Source organism: Marmota monax, unplaced genomic scaffold (genome assembly GCF_021218885.2).
Source record: "Marmota monax isolate L192 unplaced genomic scaffold, Marmota_monax_Labrador192_F-V1.1 WCK01_AAM20220418_F8-fsc00199, whole genome shotgun sequence".
Classification (NCBI taxonomy): Eukaryota; Metazoa; Chordata; class Mammalia; order Rodentia; family Sciuridae; genus Marmota; species Marmota monax.
This window is the reverse complement of record NW_026694340.1, coordinates 2,525,612-2,545,206: the sequence shown is the minus strand read 5'-3', so window position 1 is coordinate 2,545,206 and position 19,595 is coordinate 2,525,612. Positions and strand designations below refer to the sequence as shown.

At 51.7% G+C, this 19,595-nt stretch overlaps 1 protein-coding gene, 1 long non-coding RNA gene and 1 pseudogene across 10 annotated transcripts in view; 2 read left to right on the top strand and 1 right to left on the bottom strand.

The window, feature by feature from the left end:
* Jade2 (jade family PHD finger 2) overlaps positions 1 to 16,006 on the bottom strand; it is a 52,072-nt gene extending 36,066 nt beyond the window's left edge. Inside the window, exons 1-4 of one of the 9 annotated variants that reach the window (XM_046467609.2) lie at positions 15,983 to 16,006; positions 10,397 to 10,520; positions 5,405 to 5,462; positions 3,091 to 3,185 (exon numbers count right to left, since the gene is read on the bottom strand). In XM_046467609.2, the coding sequence (XP_046323565.1) occupies positions 3,091 to 3,185; positions 5,405 to 5,462 (153 nt within the window). In that variant the 5' untranslated portion in view covers positions 10,397 to 10,520; positions 15,983 to 16,006. Of the gene's footprint in view, positions 1 to 3,090; positions 3,186 to 5,404; positions 5,463 to 10,396; positions 10,521 to 13,685; positions 13,814 to 14,153; positions 14,229 to 14,424; positions 14,791 to 15,982 lie in introns of those variants that run through there. The other 8 variants (XM_046467606.2, XM_046467611.2, XM_046467607.2 and 5 more) reach the window with 8 other exon arrangements.
* LOC124109103 (uncharacterized) lies at positions 13,282 to 14,163 on the top strand. The gene is made up of 2 exons (XR_006856871.1): positions 13,282 to 13,494; positions 13,740 to 14,163. It is a non-coding gene; the product is annotated as an uncharacterized LOC124109103 (long non-coding RNA).
* The window catches only part of LOC124109102 (glyceraldehyde-3-phosphate dehydrogenase-like), a 38,475-nt pseudogene continuing 33,814 nt past the window's right edge, over positions 14,935 to 19,595 (top strand).

The window sequence follows — 19,595 nt, the reverse complement described above, 5'->3', positions numbered from 1 at the left end:
TCAAGATCATTGTATTGTCTTGAGCAACTAATAAAAAAAAAAAAAAGACTTGTATATATTGAGAATTAATGTAAAAAAAAAAAAAAGAATAATATGCAATTCCTTGAGATGCTGCATCCCACAAAGGATTAGGCACCAACAATGACTACCTTATTTGGTGAGACAGGCCTGGCCAGAAACCCAAGGTTTTAGCAGAATTTACACAATAAAACCAGCCCCTAGGCCAGGTCAATCCCTTTCCCTCCTTCAGGATTTAAGCGCCAAGGGCCAAGGTCCAGATCTCTGTTACGATGGCATTCCACAGACAAGCAAAACAGAGCAAGCTGCAGGCTGAACCTTCTGGTTCAGCATACACACACACCCCTTTTTTTCAAAGCACAAGAGGGTCCTGGGGCAGACTTCAGACTTTGTGAGCTTCCACCAATAATCCTAACCCAACTTCCCAGGTAGCGCAGGGCCCTTTCTTTCAGGCATCCTTACCAAGGTCTGCATTCCCCTTTCCTTCCGGCTGAGGGAGAGACCACCCATTGGGTAAGGGCCAGATGGGAAGCTGGGCCTCATGGCCTCAGCCCTGTCCAGGGTCCTGACTCCTGGTCAGCCCTTCCTTCAGTCCTGGGGCACCTTGCTGGGTGTTAGGAGGACCTTTACCCTTGGTGGTGGTGGTGGGAGCAATGGAAAGGGCAGCCTCTGATATCATCATAGAGCACCCTGTCTCATCTAAACCCAATCTCAGCCACTTCACAGCAGCTGAGTTTACTATGTACCCACAGCTAGTGCAAATCTAAGACTGGAGTCCTCAAATCCCCCCATCACTGTCCAGATTTAAGAGACGAGGAGACCAAGTGAATGGAGACTTCCACAGCTCTGCAACCAGTTTCTATACCACACTCGTGACTCTGCAAGTGTTCCCAATAGGAACTTAAGCCTAACTGTGAGCACACAGTGTGACCAGCTTGACAGCTGCCCCGTAGGCATTGGGCAGTCGGGGCTCCCAAAACACCCTGCAGGCTGGGAAGACCATAGAGGCCTTCCCCTTGTGGCCCATTAAGAGAAAGAAGCAGCCCAGTGAGCAGATTTAGTGCAAATACTCTGCAGCCAAGTCCTGCTTTCCTCTCTGCCTTCTCATGAGCCAAATAATCTGGAAGCTTTCATTGATGGTTCCTTCTCTGTCTTGCAGAATTTATGCTGGGCACAACTCAACCTTCTCACTTAGAGACAAGGAAAACCTCAAAGGCTGCTCTCCAGCCTTCTGTGGGGAGGGAAAGCTTGTCCTTGGCCACAGTTCAAGGCCAGGAGGACTCCTCAGCCCTCCAGGAGCCTGGGGCTTGAAAGGGGGAGGTGCATCCCAGCAGAAATCCGGGCCACCTACAGAGGCTCCTGGTCTGGGACTTGGGCCTACGTGTAGCCAGTCTCTAGCAGGGCCCTTATCATGGTTCTACTCTATTTTTAGATACAAAGATTCTAGACTGGAAAACCCAAGAGGCAGGGGAATTTTCTGCCCCATGCAAATTGTTCTTTATTCTCAGCCTTCAGTAACACCTGTTTCCTCCCAGCCATGCCAGATCCTGGTGTAGGTGGCAGGCCTGCCACAGGGAGGCAGCTCCTCCACCCACCAGTGCCTGGAGGGGGCGGGGCAAGGGAAGAGACTGGCTGGAGCTTATCCAGGAATCAAATGAGCCCGCCCCAGGGGTCCCCCACCCCACTTCGACCAGGGCTATTAAGAACAGTAACTAAGAGGATTCTCAGAAAAGCAGGTTCTCCAGTCCAAAACGGGCATGACGTTTCCTGCCTCCCAGAATCAAGAAGGCACATAGAGATGGCCACTATTTTGCTAATTCTTCCTTAGCAACTGGGGAGCCACAGTGGATCTTGAGACTGCGGGGAGATCTCCTACAACCCCAGGAGGCAGGACCCTCCCAAGGCCCCACCTGCCTTTGGCTCCCCTGGCTGCATGTAAGCACATTCCAACCTCCCATCCTGCATAAACCCCAGCAACTTTCCCCTCCTAAACAGCATTCCCAGAGATATCTCCATCCATCTCCACCCCAACACCCACAGGGCCATGGAAGGCCACCAGATTGGGGTGGCTGGAGAAAAGGTTTCAAAGTATTCGGACCCCACTGCCCAAGGGAAGAACCCTAGGGTAAGGCAGTTCCGGGAGGCGGAGTCCTTTTTCAAAGGGAAGCCTCTGTGGGAGACCCCTCCAGGGGCTGGCTTGCCCCGTAGTGGGGGAAAGGAGAGGAGAAAGGATGGCTTGGAAAGACACCTTCCCCCACACCAAACAAAGGGCACAGTGACAGAACTCTGGGCCTTCCCACCCTTGGTACTGTTAGCCCTGAAGTCTTCAAGTCTCCTCCCTGTGACCAGGGGAATCTTATTTTCCTTTATCTAAAATAGAATTCTCAGGAATCCAGCCCAGTCACCTCCCCACCTCAGCTTAGAGGGACCCTGTCTCAAACTAAAAGGGCTAAGGATGTAGCTCAGTGAGTAGAGCGTCCTGGTTCCAATTCCCACAAATCCCCACAAAAAGGTAGTGTTCACACTACTTCAACTTTCTGTGGGAAACTTCCCAGGTCAGAGCAAGGAAGGCAAGTGCAGGTGCATGTGAAATGATCCTAGGTAGATGGCTCCACACCAGCAAAATCTATGTCCCTTGGCTTGACCTCCAAAATGTCCCAAATCCTCTTGCTTTTTACTCCACTGCCACAACCCAGCTCTAAGCCACCAGTATTCCTTTCTCTCCTGAACAACTGCAAATGGTTTCCTTTCACAGCAGCCACTGGGACCTTTTATTAAAACATCAGGCTATGTTATAATCCTGTTTATGATCCTTGAAAGGCTTCCCTCTCAGATCAACAGGAACAGCTTTACAACAACCTAGGAGGCGTAGGTAAACTGGCCCCCTCATTCATTCCACCCAGTCACACTCGCCTCCCTTTGCAGAATGCTCAGGGCCCTGTGCCAGGAATGCCCCCCTCCCCTCCCCGGCCACATAGGCATGGTTCACTCTCTCACTCCCCACAGGTCTCGGTCTCCAGTCACCTCCCCACCTCAGCTTCACCTTTCTCTGGGAAGCTTGCCACAACCCACCTCTGAGGGCTTCTTTTCGTTTTGCCGGGGCCAGCCCGACTTGGTGCTGCTGGGTAGTTTGGAGCATCTTGATGCTGATGTAGATGTAGCGTGACCTGCAGAGAAAGAATAGCCCATGAGAGAGACCAGCCCCAGAGGGCCAGGAACACCACCTGCCTGACAGGAAGCCCACAAGGAAAGCTCTGGGTTAAATTATCAGAGGGGGACCTCTGTCCCTGCTCTGGGCCTCAGCCTTTCCACTGTTGAATGGGGACATAAGCCCTCCACCAGTCACCTCCCATAAGGGGCTCTGTGCTAGCTTCTCCTGTGACCCCAGACAAGTCCCTGCCTCTTTGGGACAGTGCTTCCTCCTCAGTCAAGGAGTGTTGGAACAAGCCTTTTGTGCTCTCTCTGGCTGGTAGGAACATGATGCTACTCTGGGAAGATGCCCAGGTGTCTTCGGAGTAGGGCAGGGCAGCAGGAAGCAGTGATCCTCTGAAGTGGTCAGACCCAGAGACCATGAGGCTTGATACCTGATACAGCCTCTTAATAGCTTATCTCCATGGACAAATGATTTGGTCCCCAGGATGGCACTATTAGGACTATTAGATGGTGCCTCATGGGAGAGCCTTAGGTCACTGGGGCCAATCAATCTTGGACTGAAATCTCCAAAACTGTAAGCTAAATAAACCTTTCCTTCTAGAAGTTAATTACGTCAAGTACTTCTAATAGTGAGGTGAAGCTAACACAGGGGTCTGAGATGAACTGTCTTTCAGGGTTGACTGATTTGCCTTTGAAGTCTTAGCACAGTCCCTAGCACACAGTGATAAACATGGGACTCTAATTACTATTAGGGTCTAAGGTCCTTGTTAAACTATAGCACTGTGGTCTCCACCCCTGTGAGTCAGAAGAGCAACAAGAGGGGCCAGAGAGACCCAATGCTTTGGTTGAACAGAAACAGCCAACCACAGTGGGCACAGGAGCTGGTGGGGAAGCATTTAACCCCAGGCCTGGCCAACCCTGGTGCAGCTACAGGGCTCAGCTGTCCAGATGCCTGCCCTTGCAGGTGCCTGGCCCTCTCAAAGGGTTCCTCTGCCTACACCAAAGGTAGAAGCAGAGGACGTGGTTCTTGGTTCTACTGAGCCAGGCCACAGTAGTGTGTTGCAGCCACAGAAGGGCAGATGCTATAATCTGCTGCATAGGGGGATGGGCCAGCTTGAAACAAGGGTCAAGCCCAAAGGACAGTGAATGAGACCCTGCACACTGGAAAGGGACTGGAACCTGAATGACCATCCTAGTGCATCTATCCTTGGGCTCTTGGGGGCTGTGGAGCTTTGGGAACTAGGAGGGGCCTTGAAGATTCCATTAATCTATTTGCTAACCACAAAGGTTTGCATGAGAAATCAGGTCTAGAGGTAAAGAGCATCAGGCCTGGCCACCCTGCCAGTATGGCCTCTTTCTTAGCCTGGGCCTCCACCAAGGTGACAGCTGCTAGGTGGGATCTTCTTGTGAGTGTATCCCTCCAACCCATGGTAGATGGAACTCCTTACTCCAGGAGGCAGTGCCTGGCTTCCTGGGTTATCTGAGAGGAGCAGCCCATGACCTCAGACTGGAGAACGGCTCTGCCCTGGCATGAACCTCCTTCCCTTCTCTGCTCCAAACTTCAGAGGAGGCTCTTTAAACCCCATTATCTCCTTCACAACACAACTGCCCCACCAAGACACCCAAATGACACCCACCCTGAGCATAAGCCTGCAATTCTATTGCCAAGATCCCATGAAAGTTGGGTTTTTTCATTAATTTCTTTAGCCAATGTTTACTAAGCACCTACTATATGCCAGAATTAGAATCTGGGGAGTTAGAATTGGGGATACAGCACTGAGCAAGAAACAGGCCCTTTTATCTCTGGTTAGAAAATGATACTTATCTGATAATTATAATGAAGAGTGACAGGTTTTCTATCTGTGAGGCAGGGACTTCCTAAAAGGGCCCTGATACCACAGCAAGGGCAAACAGAGGAACTTTTTCTTCTAGCAGTCAGAAGTAGCAAATGCAAAGGCCTCAAAGGGAGTTGATCTGCTCCAACCACAGCAAAACAAGTGAAGGTAAGACCTGAGGAGGAGGCGGGTAGCATGAAGGAGACAGGGGGCCCTGGAGGCCACAGTAAGGTGCAGGGACTATCTCAGGAGCAAAGGGATCTGACTTGATTTATGCTTTCATCAACATGCCCTGGATTGAGCTGAGACCACGAGGTGGACTCCTTCCACCCGGGCCTGTGGGCCTGATCATCATTCAAATTCTTCCCCTATAGGAGTTGTGAAATGGAAGGCCTTACTGTCACTAGTGTCCGAGTTGTCGCTGCTGATGGAGTATTTTCGCCTCTTCTCTTCCATCTGCAACAAAAGGAAGTCAGATCATTATATTCACGCAAGATTTGGAAAATCCTCAAACCTTTTAGTTAACCACCCCATTCTCTACCTCCCCACACTCCCTTCCATGCAGAGGAAGGAGAATGAGGCTCAGCCCTTCCTAGTGTCCTTCTCAGCCAGCCTCAACCTATCCCTACCCATCTGTAGAGGCCCAGCAGCTGGGACGATCAGAAGTCTGGCCAAAGAGGACAGAGGGAGAACTAAAAGGGTCAGCAGCTCCAAACTGAACAGTGACCATAACCTGTCCAGTCCCAGCATCCACTCAATGAAACTCAAGCCCATCAGAAAACCCACGCACACCACAGAGGCCTCCTGAGTGTCTCTGGCAATCCCACAGGGGGTGAGGAGATAGAGGAGAGGAAGCAAGACTGATTCTTTCATGAACACCAGCTATCTAAGCAAGGCACAAGCCAGCACTGAGGGCACAATCCTGAGAGTGGCAGCCAGCAGGATGAGGAAACAGGATGGGGGTAGTAGGACCCTGAGATACAGACCAACCGTGACTGGCCCTGGGTGGGACTGCCCAACTCTCCTATACCTCACTGTCCTCCCCAGATTAAAAATAGACTCACTTTATCTTAATAGGAATACCTAACTTCAAGATACCAAGGGCAGCTCTTGCACACAGGCCTCAGGGTTGCCCTTATCTACAATATCTTGTGCTCTTGACAATCTACTGAGCTTTAGAGTTCTTAGCTCTGTTTGCAGGCGAGGCTCAGCATCTTGCCTGCTGGTAACTGGCTGAACTGAGATTTGAATACAGGTCTGATCCTGGAGCCACGTGAGCTATCCATGTGCAAACCATCAATTCTGCTTATTGGAAACCTTTTCTCATCCACTTCTTCCTCTTAATCCCGCAGAGCCCTGGGTGGCTTGATAACCTGCTCAGGGTGTCACTAATGCTCCGCGGCCCAAGTCTTCACATGAAGCGCAGGATCCAGCTTCACGTTCCACCCTGCCATACTCCTGTTAGTTATAAATGGCCTCATTGCTCACAGCCAAAGACAGGGAGGGAGTCTTTGTCTTCAGGAAGCATGGCCTGTGGCCCAGCCTATCTGTAAGCCAATTAGCCTCTCTACCCCTTCCTGGGGACCTATCTGTAACGGATGACCCACTGCCCTAACCCTAGTGATCCTACTAAGCCCAGGGGTGCCCCCTTCTTACTGCAGTCCTACAAAGACAGGGACCATTTACTTAGTAGGTGACTACCCAGATCTCTGTACCAGAATGACCCTTTTCCCTCGTACATGACCTTAGCTAGGAGCTTCTCTCCACCTCTGTGGAGAGAGGTGTCCTTCAACAGAATGGCAGGAAGGCTCAAATTGCTACTTGCTGCTCAGCTCCAAAGGTGCAAAGTGTTCTCCAGAAGGTGAGGGACCCAGGGATAGCTGGTAGTGCAAGCAGCAGGGATGCAGGAGGTAGCAACGACAAGGCCGCTAAGCACTTCTTGGGGCAGGAGAGAATGCTCTGGTGGGACCTTACTGAGCACTCCAAAGAGCCCTTAATTGCAGGTGAATATGATGACTGTCTTGCTTTTACAGATGAGGAAACAGAAGCACAGAGATGGGGTGACTTGGTCAAGAAGACAGTGCGTGTATTTGACACAGGAGACCAAGCTATTGTGACCTTCAGACTTCTTCGCCTCTATGCAGCAGAGAGCAAGCAGCCAAGCAACCACAGCTGCGACCCTCCATGTCCTCCAGGGTCTGTGTCAAGAGTGTAAAGGTGACTTTGACAGAACCCAGATGCTAGTCCACATCTTGTCCAGCCAGGCCCAGCCCTGCCACTGGTGGGGTAGAAGAGGGAAAGTGCTATAAATGCATCCACCTGAATCCTCCTGCAATCCTGTGCAGGAATTCCATTTCTTTTGTTTTTAGCAAAGAGAGTAGTAGCTCCAAACCAGGGGCTCCTACAGCATTAAAAAAAGCCGAAGCTGTGGGGGTTCAAGGTATTGCTCAATGGTACAGCCTATGCTTAGCATGTGTTAAGACGCTGGGCTCCATCCCTAGGCCCATGGTGTGGGGAGCAGGAACTGTGGATTCAGGGGTGCTGAATTAAAATCCTAGCCGTATCACTCCTCAGGCCAGGAACTTTGGCAAAGACATAATTTCTAGGAGGTAAACTGGATCTAGATTTTCACAAAGATCTCCTGAATTTAAATGTTGGCAACATTTTAAATTTTTAAAACACTTTGAGAGGGCCAAACTAAACACATTCATGGGCCAGAATCAGTTAGCGAGGCAAAATGAGAGCAAAGTACAGCCCTTGGTACAGTGGGGCTGGAGCTCCATGCAGATGCTAGATATTAATACCATGGTAGCCTTAGACTAGGGTGGAGAATCCTGCCAGTGACCACCTGGGACCCCCTTGAACAGAAAGAGCAATGACACTATATATTATGAAGGGGCCCCCGGCAGACTTCTCTGATTGCCCACACCTGTCTCATAATGCTATGTCCTACTGCCCAAGGACCAACAGGCAGGTAGACCCACACCTCATCTAAGCCACCTCCCCATCTAACCTGTCCTTCATAAGAACATCTGAAGAGCATCTAGGGATTATTCTCCTGGTCGGGGCTGCCCCACTGGAGGCAGTTATTAGGGAACAGATTTTGTGGTAGCTTAATTGGAATAATAACTAGGCTTCAGAGTTCCCTGTTTTGTGAGTAAAGCTTCTTTCCTTTGAACTAAGTCCATGCCAAAGGCCTCCCTGCCTCAAGTGAGCCCCCGGTCACAGTGCCTAGCAAAGCCTCAAATGAGTCAGGGCCCCTGCGAGCCAGCCCCACAAATCACCCTCTCCTTTATCTCAACAAAAGGGGCCGAGAGGACTCCATTTCCAAAGCTCAAACCTGAAGATGCAAAAGCAAGTAGGATGTGGAAGTGCCTTCACGTTGGCCTTTGGTTTTCTCTTTCTATTGGTCCCTCCAGCCTCTCCCAAGAGCAAAGTCTGCTCTGGGAGATGACCTCAATATCACAAGGCACTTACTTTTTAGGGGCAAAACATGAAACCTAATCTATAAAGGACAGTCTAGAAAAGAAGCATCTCCTTTCCCTGCCATTCACAACTCCTACAGTACCCCCAAAAGTGACACAGGCTGGAAGCTGTCCTTCAGGACTGTGTGTGCCCTAGAGCACCTTCAAAGGGGCCCGGTCTCTCTGTGCATCTTCCACCCCACAGCCAAACCCTGGCAGGAACCATGGGCTCGCCCCCAGAATACACTTTTTCCCACCTTTATTATTACCACTCCCATCTAAACCCATCTTGAGTCTTGCCTGGACCTCTTGCTCATTCCCTAGCTTTCACCACTGTCCCCCCATAATCCAGAACTCCACACAGCAGCCAGAGTGATCTTTAAAAAGCATGAATCAGATCACAGCATGCCCCTACTGAAAATCTTTCAAAGGCTTCCTCCTGATCAAAGGACCATTTGCAAGCTCCTGACCACAAGAGCCTACGCAATCTGGCTCCTGCCCACTTTGACAAGTTCACACTGACCATGATCCCCTTCCTCAGCACTTTATAGCCACATGGGCCTCTTTTCATTTCCTCGAACAAGCCAAAGATTCCAGGCTTCGAGACCTGGCACAAGCTGTACCCTCTGTCTGGAATGTTTCATATGGTCTACGCACGTCTGACTCTTTACTCTCCAGGTTTGGGTTTAAGCATCACCTGTGTCACCCTATCTAAAGAACTTGACCATGTAGTCACTCAAGGTCTCCAGGGCAACCATCACAGTTGTGTTGGCTGAGCTACTTGTTGGCTGTCCTCCTTGTGAGTGTGTAAGGAGCATGTCTGTCTAGATCCCTGCAGGAGCCCCAGCAACCCCATCACACGGCAACCAGTTCATCATAGGGAGTGCTGAGTGTGCTCTAGTCCCCTTCGGAAGTGTCGGAACTACACAGCCCAGCTGGCCTGCCTGTGTCTTGCAGGAACAAACACCCCAGCCCAAGATTCCGTCCTATTTTCACAGCCTGCCTTCCCTGTCTTGACCTCACACATTTTCCACGAGGCTTTATTTGGTTGGGCTCCTGGCTAATGATCAATGTCAACTCAGTAATAGAGCAGCAATTTGGTGGCAGATGTTTTCTTGGCAGCCCTAGCTATTGGTCTTAGTGGGGGCCTCAGGTCTGGCCTTGGAACACCACCACCCAATGCCAGCCCCCTTTAAAGACTTCTCCGCAAATAAACTCAAATAAACACCCTGGGCCTCCATTAACGCCCTTCCAGCTGACCCTGGGAACAGTGGGCCTTTCAGGTCTGCTACTGCAGTCCTCCCTGGGCAGTTAAAACACCCCAATCTGGCCTCCGGCCTCTCCTCTCCAGGGGCCACTAGGCCTGCCCTGCCCGCCACCACACACAGCAGGATTTCGTCCTCCTCCTTAAAAAAAGGGGGAAAGGGCTTTCAAGCAGGCAGTTTACCATTCCAGACACAATCTTTCAAAGAGAAACAAAAACTCTCCCTGTCTGAGGCAGACCGCTAAGGCGTGTGTGTAATAAGATGCTAATACAATTTAATGATATTTCCGCTGGAAAACCTGTCCTCAGAGCCTCCTTGTGTCGGGAAGGCCAGACATTCAGAAAACAAGAGCTGCACACTTTTAAAACCGCTTGAAACGGGGGTCAGAGCCCCACTCTTTCCTATCTCTCATTAACTTTAATGCCTTCTAGGGGACAGTAAATTGCAGTTACAAAAATGATTTTGTGCACACAGGGTAGAGAGCTGCTGCCTGCAATCCTCAACCCTGCTTCTCCAAGGCAAGGGAAGCTCAAATCTTCTAACACCATCGCTGCCCACCTGCAATTCCAAGTGTCCTAGAGAGACCCAGCTTCCCTAAAATGTGCTGCTTACACCCACCCTCCAAAGAATGAAAGGGACTTTGCTTTTAGTAGTTCCTCACCCTATTCTTCACCTCAGAAAGGACAAAGCTCCATTCCTTTGCTCCAGGATCTGGTTGCCCAGTGGCATCTGCAGGATCCTTCGGACCTCTTCTTTAGAGAAGGGAGCTGGCTCTCTGGCCTAGCCTAAAGGTGAGAGAACAGGTCAAAGCTGCATTGAGACCCTGCCCAGGTCATTAGTAATAACAGTAAGAATGGCTAATGCTAATCAAGTGCTTACCACATGCCTAGCTTTGCGTTTTAGACTTTTTTTTCCCCAGTGTTGGGGCCTTGCATATGCTAGGCAAGCACTTTACCAGTTCTGGGCTGAGTCCTCCCCCACCCTCTTTTTTCTTTTTAGTACTGGGGAGTGAACCCAGGAGTGCTTTGTCACTGAGCTACATCTCCAACTCTTTTTATTTTTTTTATTTTGAGATAGGGTCTCACTAAATTGCTGAGGGTCATACTAAATGTCCAGGCTGGTCTCCTTGTGGCTCAGCCTTGGGAGTAGCTGAGTTGATGGGATTACAGGCCTGTGCATCTTAAGTCTTTTTGAACGGGATCCTCAACTGTTTCAATCCCATTGGCAGATGAAGGAACTGAGGCCCAGAACCATTATCAAAGCAGATGATCGGGCAGCCAGGGTTCAAATCTAGGCTGTGTAACTCCAGAGGGGATAATCCATCCCCAAAAGGTTAATGTGAATATATAGATCTCCAATTTGCAGAGTTTGGGTAGGGTTATTCTCTAGTACTGAGAGGAGGACGATCTAGAGTCCCAGGACCAACCTCCCTGGGGTCCTAAGTTTTTAGTTGGGACCTGCAGTTGTAAGCTTTTGAGCCACATGGGTGGGGGGGCTAAGTGGGGGGACATGGTAAGGCAGGGGTATCCTCTCCTCAATTCTGATCTATTAAAAAAACTGTCAGGTTCCCAAGCAACCTACTGCAAGGAAATCTCTGACCTGGGTAATGAGCATAAAGACAACCGCCTCCCTATTAACAGAAACAATGGTTATAACCAGAACACCCTGCCCACAATCTCAAAGACGTAGCAGTCAGTGTCAGAAGCCTAACTTCAAGACTCCAAAGTGCATGTGGGGCCTGAGAAGCAGCAGTCCCTCCATCACCTGTCAATGAGAGCTAAGTGGATGGGATTTCCGACAGTCTCTTCCATGTATGTTACTGGCCATCTAACCAGGCAATTTAAGGAAAGGAAAAGCATGTTGGATAGGAAAACATTCTGGAAACATCTGCTTCATCCAGAGCCCAAACAACTCAGTCCTTAAACACTTCATCTCCAAAAGTGCTGGGAAGACCCTTGGTCAAACAGTTGCAAAACCAACATTCTCTGCTTGAGGTGAGGAGTTCCCTCTGAGAGGCATTTGCTGGGGAACTAAATGCTTTTCCACTCAAAACAACAGCCAGCAGCACTTGGGACAACTGAGAAGGCTCCAGATCAAACAAGCTTTCCTTTTTTTTCCCCCTACCATGCTAACTTTCTCAATAAATTATTCGCCCACTTCGGATCAAAGCCTGTTTTTGCAGCCTGTGACCTAAAAAGCAAATAGCATCGCTTAAACATGAAAGCCCTCCTCCCTGCCTGGGTCAGCTTTATTACTCATTCCTTCCCCCCTTACAGTTATTCTGTTGTTATTTTCCTCCTCTGCTTGGTAGATCTCCCTGCGAGTCCCAACCCGCCTGAAGAAGACAAGAGGGATAGTGCATTCGTTTGGGGCCCTAAGGTGAGAAAGGAAGTCAGGGTACGGGAGAACCCAGCACTCTGGGAACCCAGGAAACAGGGCCAGGCCCGGTTGGCAGATCTCTGCCTGGCCCTTTTGCCAAATGTCCTACTGGGAATTTTACCAGTGAAAAAGGGAGTCAGTGCCACTCTGGAAGGAGGGGCCAGGAGATCCTACCACCTCCCAAGGCCGGGGACTAGATTTGCAAACATAAAAGTTTAGGGATTATCCAGTTTATCTGGGCTCAGGGGTACTCTTTCTTTCAATGAAGGGGCTCAGACCCTTCTAGATCCTTTGGCACTGCTCTGGATACAAACATGACCCCTCTTGATGACCCCCTACAAACTGCCTCTGGATAAAACTTTGTGCCTTGGAACCGTAAAAGACCAGCCGGGGTGCTATATGCAGGGGTGTGGTTTAGAAATCTGCAGAGACCAAGGATGCGGGTTGCAAACTGCCTTTGGCAAAAGAAAGCTGGCGCCCCTCCCCCTCCCCCAGCACGAGGTTGGCGGCCAAGCCCGTAAAAAAAAGTGCCCCGGCCCGGCGGCAGTGGCTAAGGGGATTAGAAGGGGGCTTGTGCGCGCCTCTAGCCCGCCCCTGGAGGCAGTACGCGGGACCGCAGGCTGGAGGCGCGCCGGCGTGATTCCGACCGCGGGAGCCTGGAGGAGGAGCCGGAGGTAGCTGCGGGGTGCTCCAGCCCAGGCGAAGGAAGGGCAAGAGGCGGTTCGGACCCGGGAGGTGGGTGGGCTTGTCGCCCCTGGCGGGGGAGGGGTCTAGAAGACTCCGGGTAGGGCACTAGAGACCCAGAGGTGGGGGTTGGGGAGGGAGAGCGGGGCAGCGGTGTGTAGTAGGGGACAGGGTTGGGGGGGGGGCTGGGCCTCTGGAAGCTAGAGTGAAGGCTTCCTGCCTGTCTCACAGACATCCTCATCCTCCGGCGGAACAGCTCCGAATGGCCAAGCTGACCCCCTCTCATCCCTTGGCCTGAGAAGGGGTGCCTCAAGACCCAGGGATGGGCGGGAAGGGACCATGGGGAGCCACAAGTCTGCACCCAGGCGGGGAGAAGGCGGGAGGGAGCCGCTCCGCAGGCGCAGGCGAGTGGGTGGGAAGGAGGGAGGGAGAGGGAGGAAGGAGGTGAGGCCGGGAAGATGCCACTGCCGGGGGCGGGGCGGGGCCGGGGATCCGGCGGAGGGACTGCAGCAGTGCTCGGTGGGGGCGGGGGCTGCAATGTCGCTCATTTGGGGGTCAGGTGTGTGCATCCCAGCCAGGGTCTGCTGCCAGTCAGCACCTTCCCCATATCACCCAGGGCCTAAGGGCGGAGGCGGAGGGCAGGGGACTGCGGAGCTGTCCCTGGAGCGGGACGCGAACCGGCAGAGTTGGGAGAAGGTAAACAAGGGCCACGCCCCCTGCCGTCGCCCCGCGGGCGCGCACCCGCCGCTCCGGCCGCCGCCGGTACATTTCCACTCTCCCAGCGCTTCTCCCCCGCCGGACTCCCGCGCAGCCCTGGGGGTGGGGGGGCCTGTCCCCGACCCCAGCCCGAGCCCCAGGCGCCAAGGCTGCGCACCCTCCACACTCACCTGTAAAGGGTGTCCCCCGACCCTCCAAAAAAAAAACCTGTCTAATTTGTGCAGAGCCTCTGAGCCCAGGAGCCGAGCATGCTGCCCCCGCGTGCGGCGCCCGCGTGCACCCAGCCCGGAGAGGGGGCGCCGGGCGGAGGCGGTGGCCCCCGGAAGGTGTCTGGGACCGGACCGGCTGCACGTGAGCCCAGCGCCGGGTCATGTGCACCAGCTCAGCCCGGTTCGGCGGCTGGACGTGCTGCGTATCAACAAAATGAAACTCAGGAGGGCAGATAGCTCCAGGTTCTCCGAATCCCCAATCCCGGACGCTCGGCCTCCCCCCGCTCCCCTCTCCAGCCGCAGCCCCTCCAACCGGCCGGAGCCCGCGGGGCAAGTTGCAACCTCCGCGCGCCCCCGCCCTCCCGCGCCCCCTCGCCGGCCCAGGGGCGCTTTGCCGCAGTCATTAATAAAGAAGGTCGCCAGGCTCACCCTTCCAAAAGTTGTTGTTGCATGCGCCCCTCTCAGCCTCCCCGCACCGTACTCTTTAAACGACTGACCAACATGCGCAATCTCTCTCCCTAGTGCTGTGCATCCCCCCCACCCCCCGCGCTGGCTTCCTAGAACAGGCAGCCAGCAAGAGAGAGAGGGAGCGAGCGAGCAAGCAAGAGAGAGAGCGAGGAGCGCTGGCAGATCTGTTGCAAAAACACAAAATAATGCCGTGGAGATGCGCAGGGCCCAGCCACCGGGGGCTGGATCTTACCTTGCTCCGCGGTGCCCTCCCGAGGGGCGCTGCCCTCGGCTACGCGCCGCGGCGGGGGCCGGCGCGGGAAGGATGCTCCCGAAACCAGGAGCTCCTGGGGCCGGCGCGGGAGGGCGGGGGGCGCGCATCCATCCGGGGTCGTGGCGAGGGAGGCGGCCGTGCCCGCGGCGTCCCCAGCCCCGCGCTCCTGCTGGGGACGGTTAGCCCGCCAGACTCGAGCTGGTGCCGCTAGGAGTGGGAGCAAAGTAACTCCATGGACGCTACTCACCCCCCCAAAAAATAGCCTCCAACTGCGATGGCCGCGGTCGGCACCATTCACCAACCCCCTGTGTATGTTTCTGTTTCTTTTTAAACCAAGACTTCCTTGTGATCTCTTTAGAAAAAAAAAAATGTGTTGGGGTGGGGGTGGGGTGGGGGCGGGCAGGAGGAGCGAGGGAGGGGGAGTAGCCACTTTTTTCTTATTCACTCGGATCTCCGCTCCCGACACCCCCCGTCACCGCCCCCCCCCTTGCCCAGTTGTTTGGCTCCCGCGGCGGTTCCAGGTAGTGTTGCGGGCCCCAGGGGGGGAGGGTGCCCTGCCGGGCCCCGGCCTGCCTGCAGCGGGGCCCCGACTCAAGCACTCTGGGGCGCCCCCAGCCCGCCCTGTCCCCAGGGCCGGGCCCGAGCGGCGGCTGCGCCCGTGCAAGTCCCATCAGGTCTGCTCACACTTCACACACTCACACACATACCCCGCCCCTCCACTCTCTCACTCACACTTTCTGCTCACACCCCGCCCCCTTCGCGCCCCAGACCCGGGCGGCGCCCCCCGCAACCTTAAAAAAAAAATAGCAAGCTTATACTTAAAAAAAATCTTTTGGCGCCATATTAATGACGTACTTAAAATTTGCCATTTCTCCCTGCGTCAAAAAGACGTTTCTTTGCAAATAACAGCCTGGAGGCGACACTCGCGTAGGAAACGAGGTTTGCACTGAGCACCCCGCCCCCCGGGACTCCAGCGCTGGGAGACCCTCACCCTCGGCCCCGTTTCCGAATCGCTGGTTTTAAAATGTGAATCGAATAAATCGCGTGGCGTTTTACAGCGCCAGAAGTGAGCAGAAAGTGCTGGCAGGAGCGGAGGGGAGGGGCGCGTACTAGTCTGGGGGAGGGGGCGCAGCCTTCCTCGCCCACCCACACCAAATGGAAACTAACATCCCGGGCAGGGGAAACTTGAAATTGTAGGCGACCTCACGAAAAGAGGGGCGGTCCGTAGAGAGGGTCCCTCTAGGACTCGTCGCCCCCTCCCCCCTCTCGGGTGCCTCCAGGCGCCCGGAGCTGCCCCGTATTTCCGGAGGGTGAAGAACGCGGTGATGGGTGGTTGGGTGATTGCACGTCCTGGGTCCAGAAGGAGTTTGCCTCGGGGCAACCCCTTCCCTTTTGCTCGTCCCGCCCATTCCCCTTAAAGGGTTAACAACTGAGGGGCAACTTCCAAGGGCTGGCACTTGGCTAAGAAGCGGGGCTCCCCCCTCCCCACCCTTCGCCTCATCGCCCCTCCTCCGCCGGCTCCACTTCCCGACTTGACCTTGTGGTGCACAAACAGTGCGCTTGGATCCTCGCAGTTTCTGGAAGAAGAGCCTGCGCTCGCCAGGCGGGCGGGCTGTCGGGCGGCTAGCCGGCGGTGGCGGGGCCTTGGGTCGGTTCCCAGAGCTGCGGACCACACCCACCTAACCCGCTGCGCCCGCCGCGCTCACCGCGCTCACCTTCTCTCTAGGAAGGAGAAGGGCTTGTCTCTTGGATGGGGATGGTTGGGGGCAACCTTCAGCCTCCTCGAAATGCCTCAGCCAGCGAAGTAGTCTGGCCTTGGCTGGCGGTTTGGGGGAGATCCGGGAGGCTAGCCCAATATTCCCATGGCATAGTTGCCAGCTTTTTCTCCACCCCACCCCACCCCCGCTCTCTTGGCTGCCCCTCCAAGATGATCCAATGATTTTTGCAACTCACCTTTTGGTTTTGAAGGCATGTGGGTGAGTTGTGAATCCCTTTCCCTCTCCAAGACTGAAGGTTGTTTATTCTTCCTTTTCCCGCCACCGACTTCCATGAAAACATAAATATTCAATTTACATAAGATGACATTTATGTGACAATTAAGAAGATTCCCCCATGGACTGTTGTGAACACATTTGCTTATAGGAGAAATAAATCTAATAATAAACAAACTCATAATAACAGCTCAAATCCGACAGGGCGGATTGTCTACACAACAAAGAGGGAGATGATGGGTGCTGAAATAAGCACTTTTCGCAACAAGAAAGAAATATGAGCTCAAAGGGAGTCACTGCAACATTTCTCTTCTGTGGCCTTCATTCACAAAGTATGAGGCAGCTTATCTGGCAAGAAGAGGGGACTGGGTGCCACCTCAAAGTTAGACCTGGCTCCTGCTCACAGTGGTCAGTTGGTAGGATTTTCCCAGGCCAGGGTCAACGCCTGAAAACAGGTGTTGGAGGCTAGGAGGGTTCAATTCCTGACTTTGCAGTTGAGAAGCTGTGTGATCTGGGTCAGTGAATTCATCTCTCTAGGTCTGTTTTACCTCTTCCTATAATGAAGTGGTGGAAGATTCCTGAGGCCATGTGTGCATATATACATATATGTAAATATGCATGTATACATGCTGTGTGGGTAAAGCAGAACCAGACTCAAATGCATTGTGCACAGAGTACTTTGACCCTTCCCCCTTTTTGTTTGTTGGTATTTGGTGCTTGAATTAAACCAAGAGCCTTGCACATGCTAAGCATATGCTCTACCACTGAGCTGTCACACATACCCTCTCCTCTCTTACCTTGTGCCTACATATTTTGGGGAAGGGTGAAAGCCCTCTTCAAAAGCACTACACACCTGAAAACAGCAGGATGATGATTTCTGTCTTTCCCTCTATGAGGACGGGTATAGGAACTCCCAGTGTGGGTACAAGGAGGGTCAGGAAAGGAAACTGTGATAAATGGTGGGCTTCACTGTCAAGGTCCAGATAACAGTCTCAGTCACATGTTGGAGGTTGGGGATCAGAGTGGTGGCATCAATTTATAGAGGCAGTCCTAAAGGGGGCTGCTCTGGTTGGATCAAGTTGCAGGAGGTTAACATGCCTTGGAAGACAGGACACGGCCCTTCTCCTAGCCATCAGGAGCTGAACTTGAATGGGAAAATGCATTGGCAAGCAGTTATAAAGTGACCTGCTGAGGTGGAAGAGGTTGTGGATGATCATTTAAAGAGCACCTGCTCTATACTGCACCCTGTGGGGGCCATTCCATTTTATCCCCACAAAAATCCCATCTTGCCGGGCGCGATGGCGCATGCATGTAATTCCAGCAGCTCTGGAGGCTGAGGCAGGAGGATCGTGGGTTCAAAGCCAGCCTCAGCAATGGCGGGGCACTGGGCAATTCAATGAGACCCTGTCTCTAAATAAAATACAAAATAGGGCTGGGGATGTGGCTCAGTTTTTGAGTTCAATCTCCAGTACCAAAAAAAAAAAATCTTTTCAGAAAGTTTAGTAACTTACCAACAATTACATAGCTAGTAAGTGGTAGCTGACCTATAGGGTTGCCAGAAATAAAAAGTATTATTATATTATTGATTTGATTGGAGTTGGGGAAGTCTGCTAGCTACCTTGGCAAGAAAGAGTTTTATGAGTGGCACTTTGCATCAGAGATAGTTCCTGACATGGAGTGAAACCCAGGCCCCCAAAGCATCCTTGGAAAACAGGACTGGAAGCCTATTCAGAATGCTAAGAAACCTGCAGCTCTGTGCCACTGTTTAAGGTTAATATTGGAAGTTAATAAAATTATAGTGATGAAGATAATTATAACTCCTTAATCTTTATTAAAAGTCTCACCAATCATTCATTAACTTTTTGCAGGAAAAAAAATGAGAAGACACAGGTCATACAGATTTAATCATTACTTATTTTCAACAAGTACTTATTGAGTGACTTCTGTATGCCAGACACCACACTAGAATGTGTCACCATTTGACAAGTGCCTAGTGTCTGTTTCTAGTGGAAATAGCAATAAATAAATTAAAAATCTATATGTTTGAAAATAATTAAGTGATGTAGGGAAGAATTAAGCAGAAAAGGGGAATGGAGAGAGTAAGGGTATAATTTTAAGTAGAATGGTCAGGGGAGACCTCACCAGGAATATGATTCTTAAGCAAAAGGAGAAGGAGTGAGTTGTGTGGGACAGTATATGTGAGTAAGGGTACATTGAAAGCATAAGAGCATTCTAAGCCCAGGCTTCTTAACCTGGACCCCATGAACCCTCCCTTCCAGAGGTCAATGGGTAGAACTCAGGGGGTCAGCACCTTTTATGAGAAAAAGAATTGCATCTTTATTTTCACTAATTAAAACATAGCAGTTCTTCAATTATGAATGCAGATAACAAATCAGTGATATTAGCAGCACCTGTGACACTGCTGCTAGTAAAAATCACAGATATTTTCATATCACATTACAGTTGTTGAAAATACCTTAAAATATTACATTCATCACTACCTCAACATTATGCTCCAATTTAATGAATTAATAAAGCACATATATTACTATATTATACATTTAAAAATATTTTTGAGAGTAGTATTTCAATAAAATTGGTTTTCTTTGTAATTTATGGAACTTTTTTTAAAACTGGATTTAAAGATCTTAGAGGAGCTGGGGCTGGGGCTCAGCAGTAGCATACTTGCCTAGCATGTGTGGGGCACTGGGTTCGATTCTCAGCACCACGTGTAAATAAAAAAAAAAATAAAGGTCTATCAACAACTAAAAAATAAAAATAAAAAGATCTTATACTCAGAAAGAGTCCACCATACAAAAAAGGTCAAGAACCCCTGTCCATCCCTACACAAAACAGCAGGTGCAAGGGCTCAAGGCAGAAGCATGCTTACAATGTCAAAGGAAGAGGTCACCCAGGACACTGTAAGGAACTTGAATTTGACTGAAGTGATATGAGGGGGTTGTCATTGGTATCATGAATGACATGATCTGACACTGGATTTTACAGGTCACTCAGCTTTCATACAGAGAGCAGACCAAAGTGGGGAAGGCTGAAGTCGAAGGATGTATGGGAAGACATGTTGATTCACTCACCAAGTGAGGGAAGATGTTACCTTGGACCAGAGTGGCAGTGGTGGAAATGGTGAGAAGTGGTCAAGTT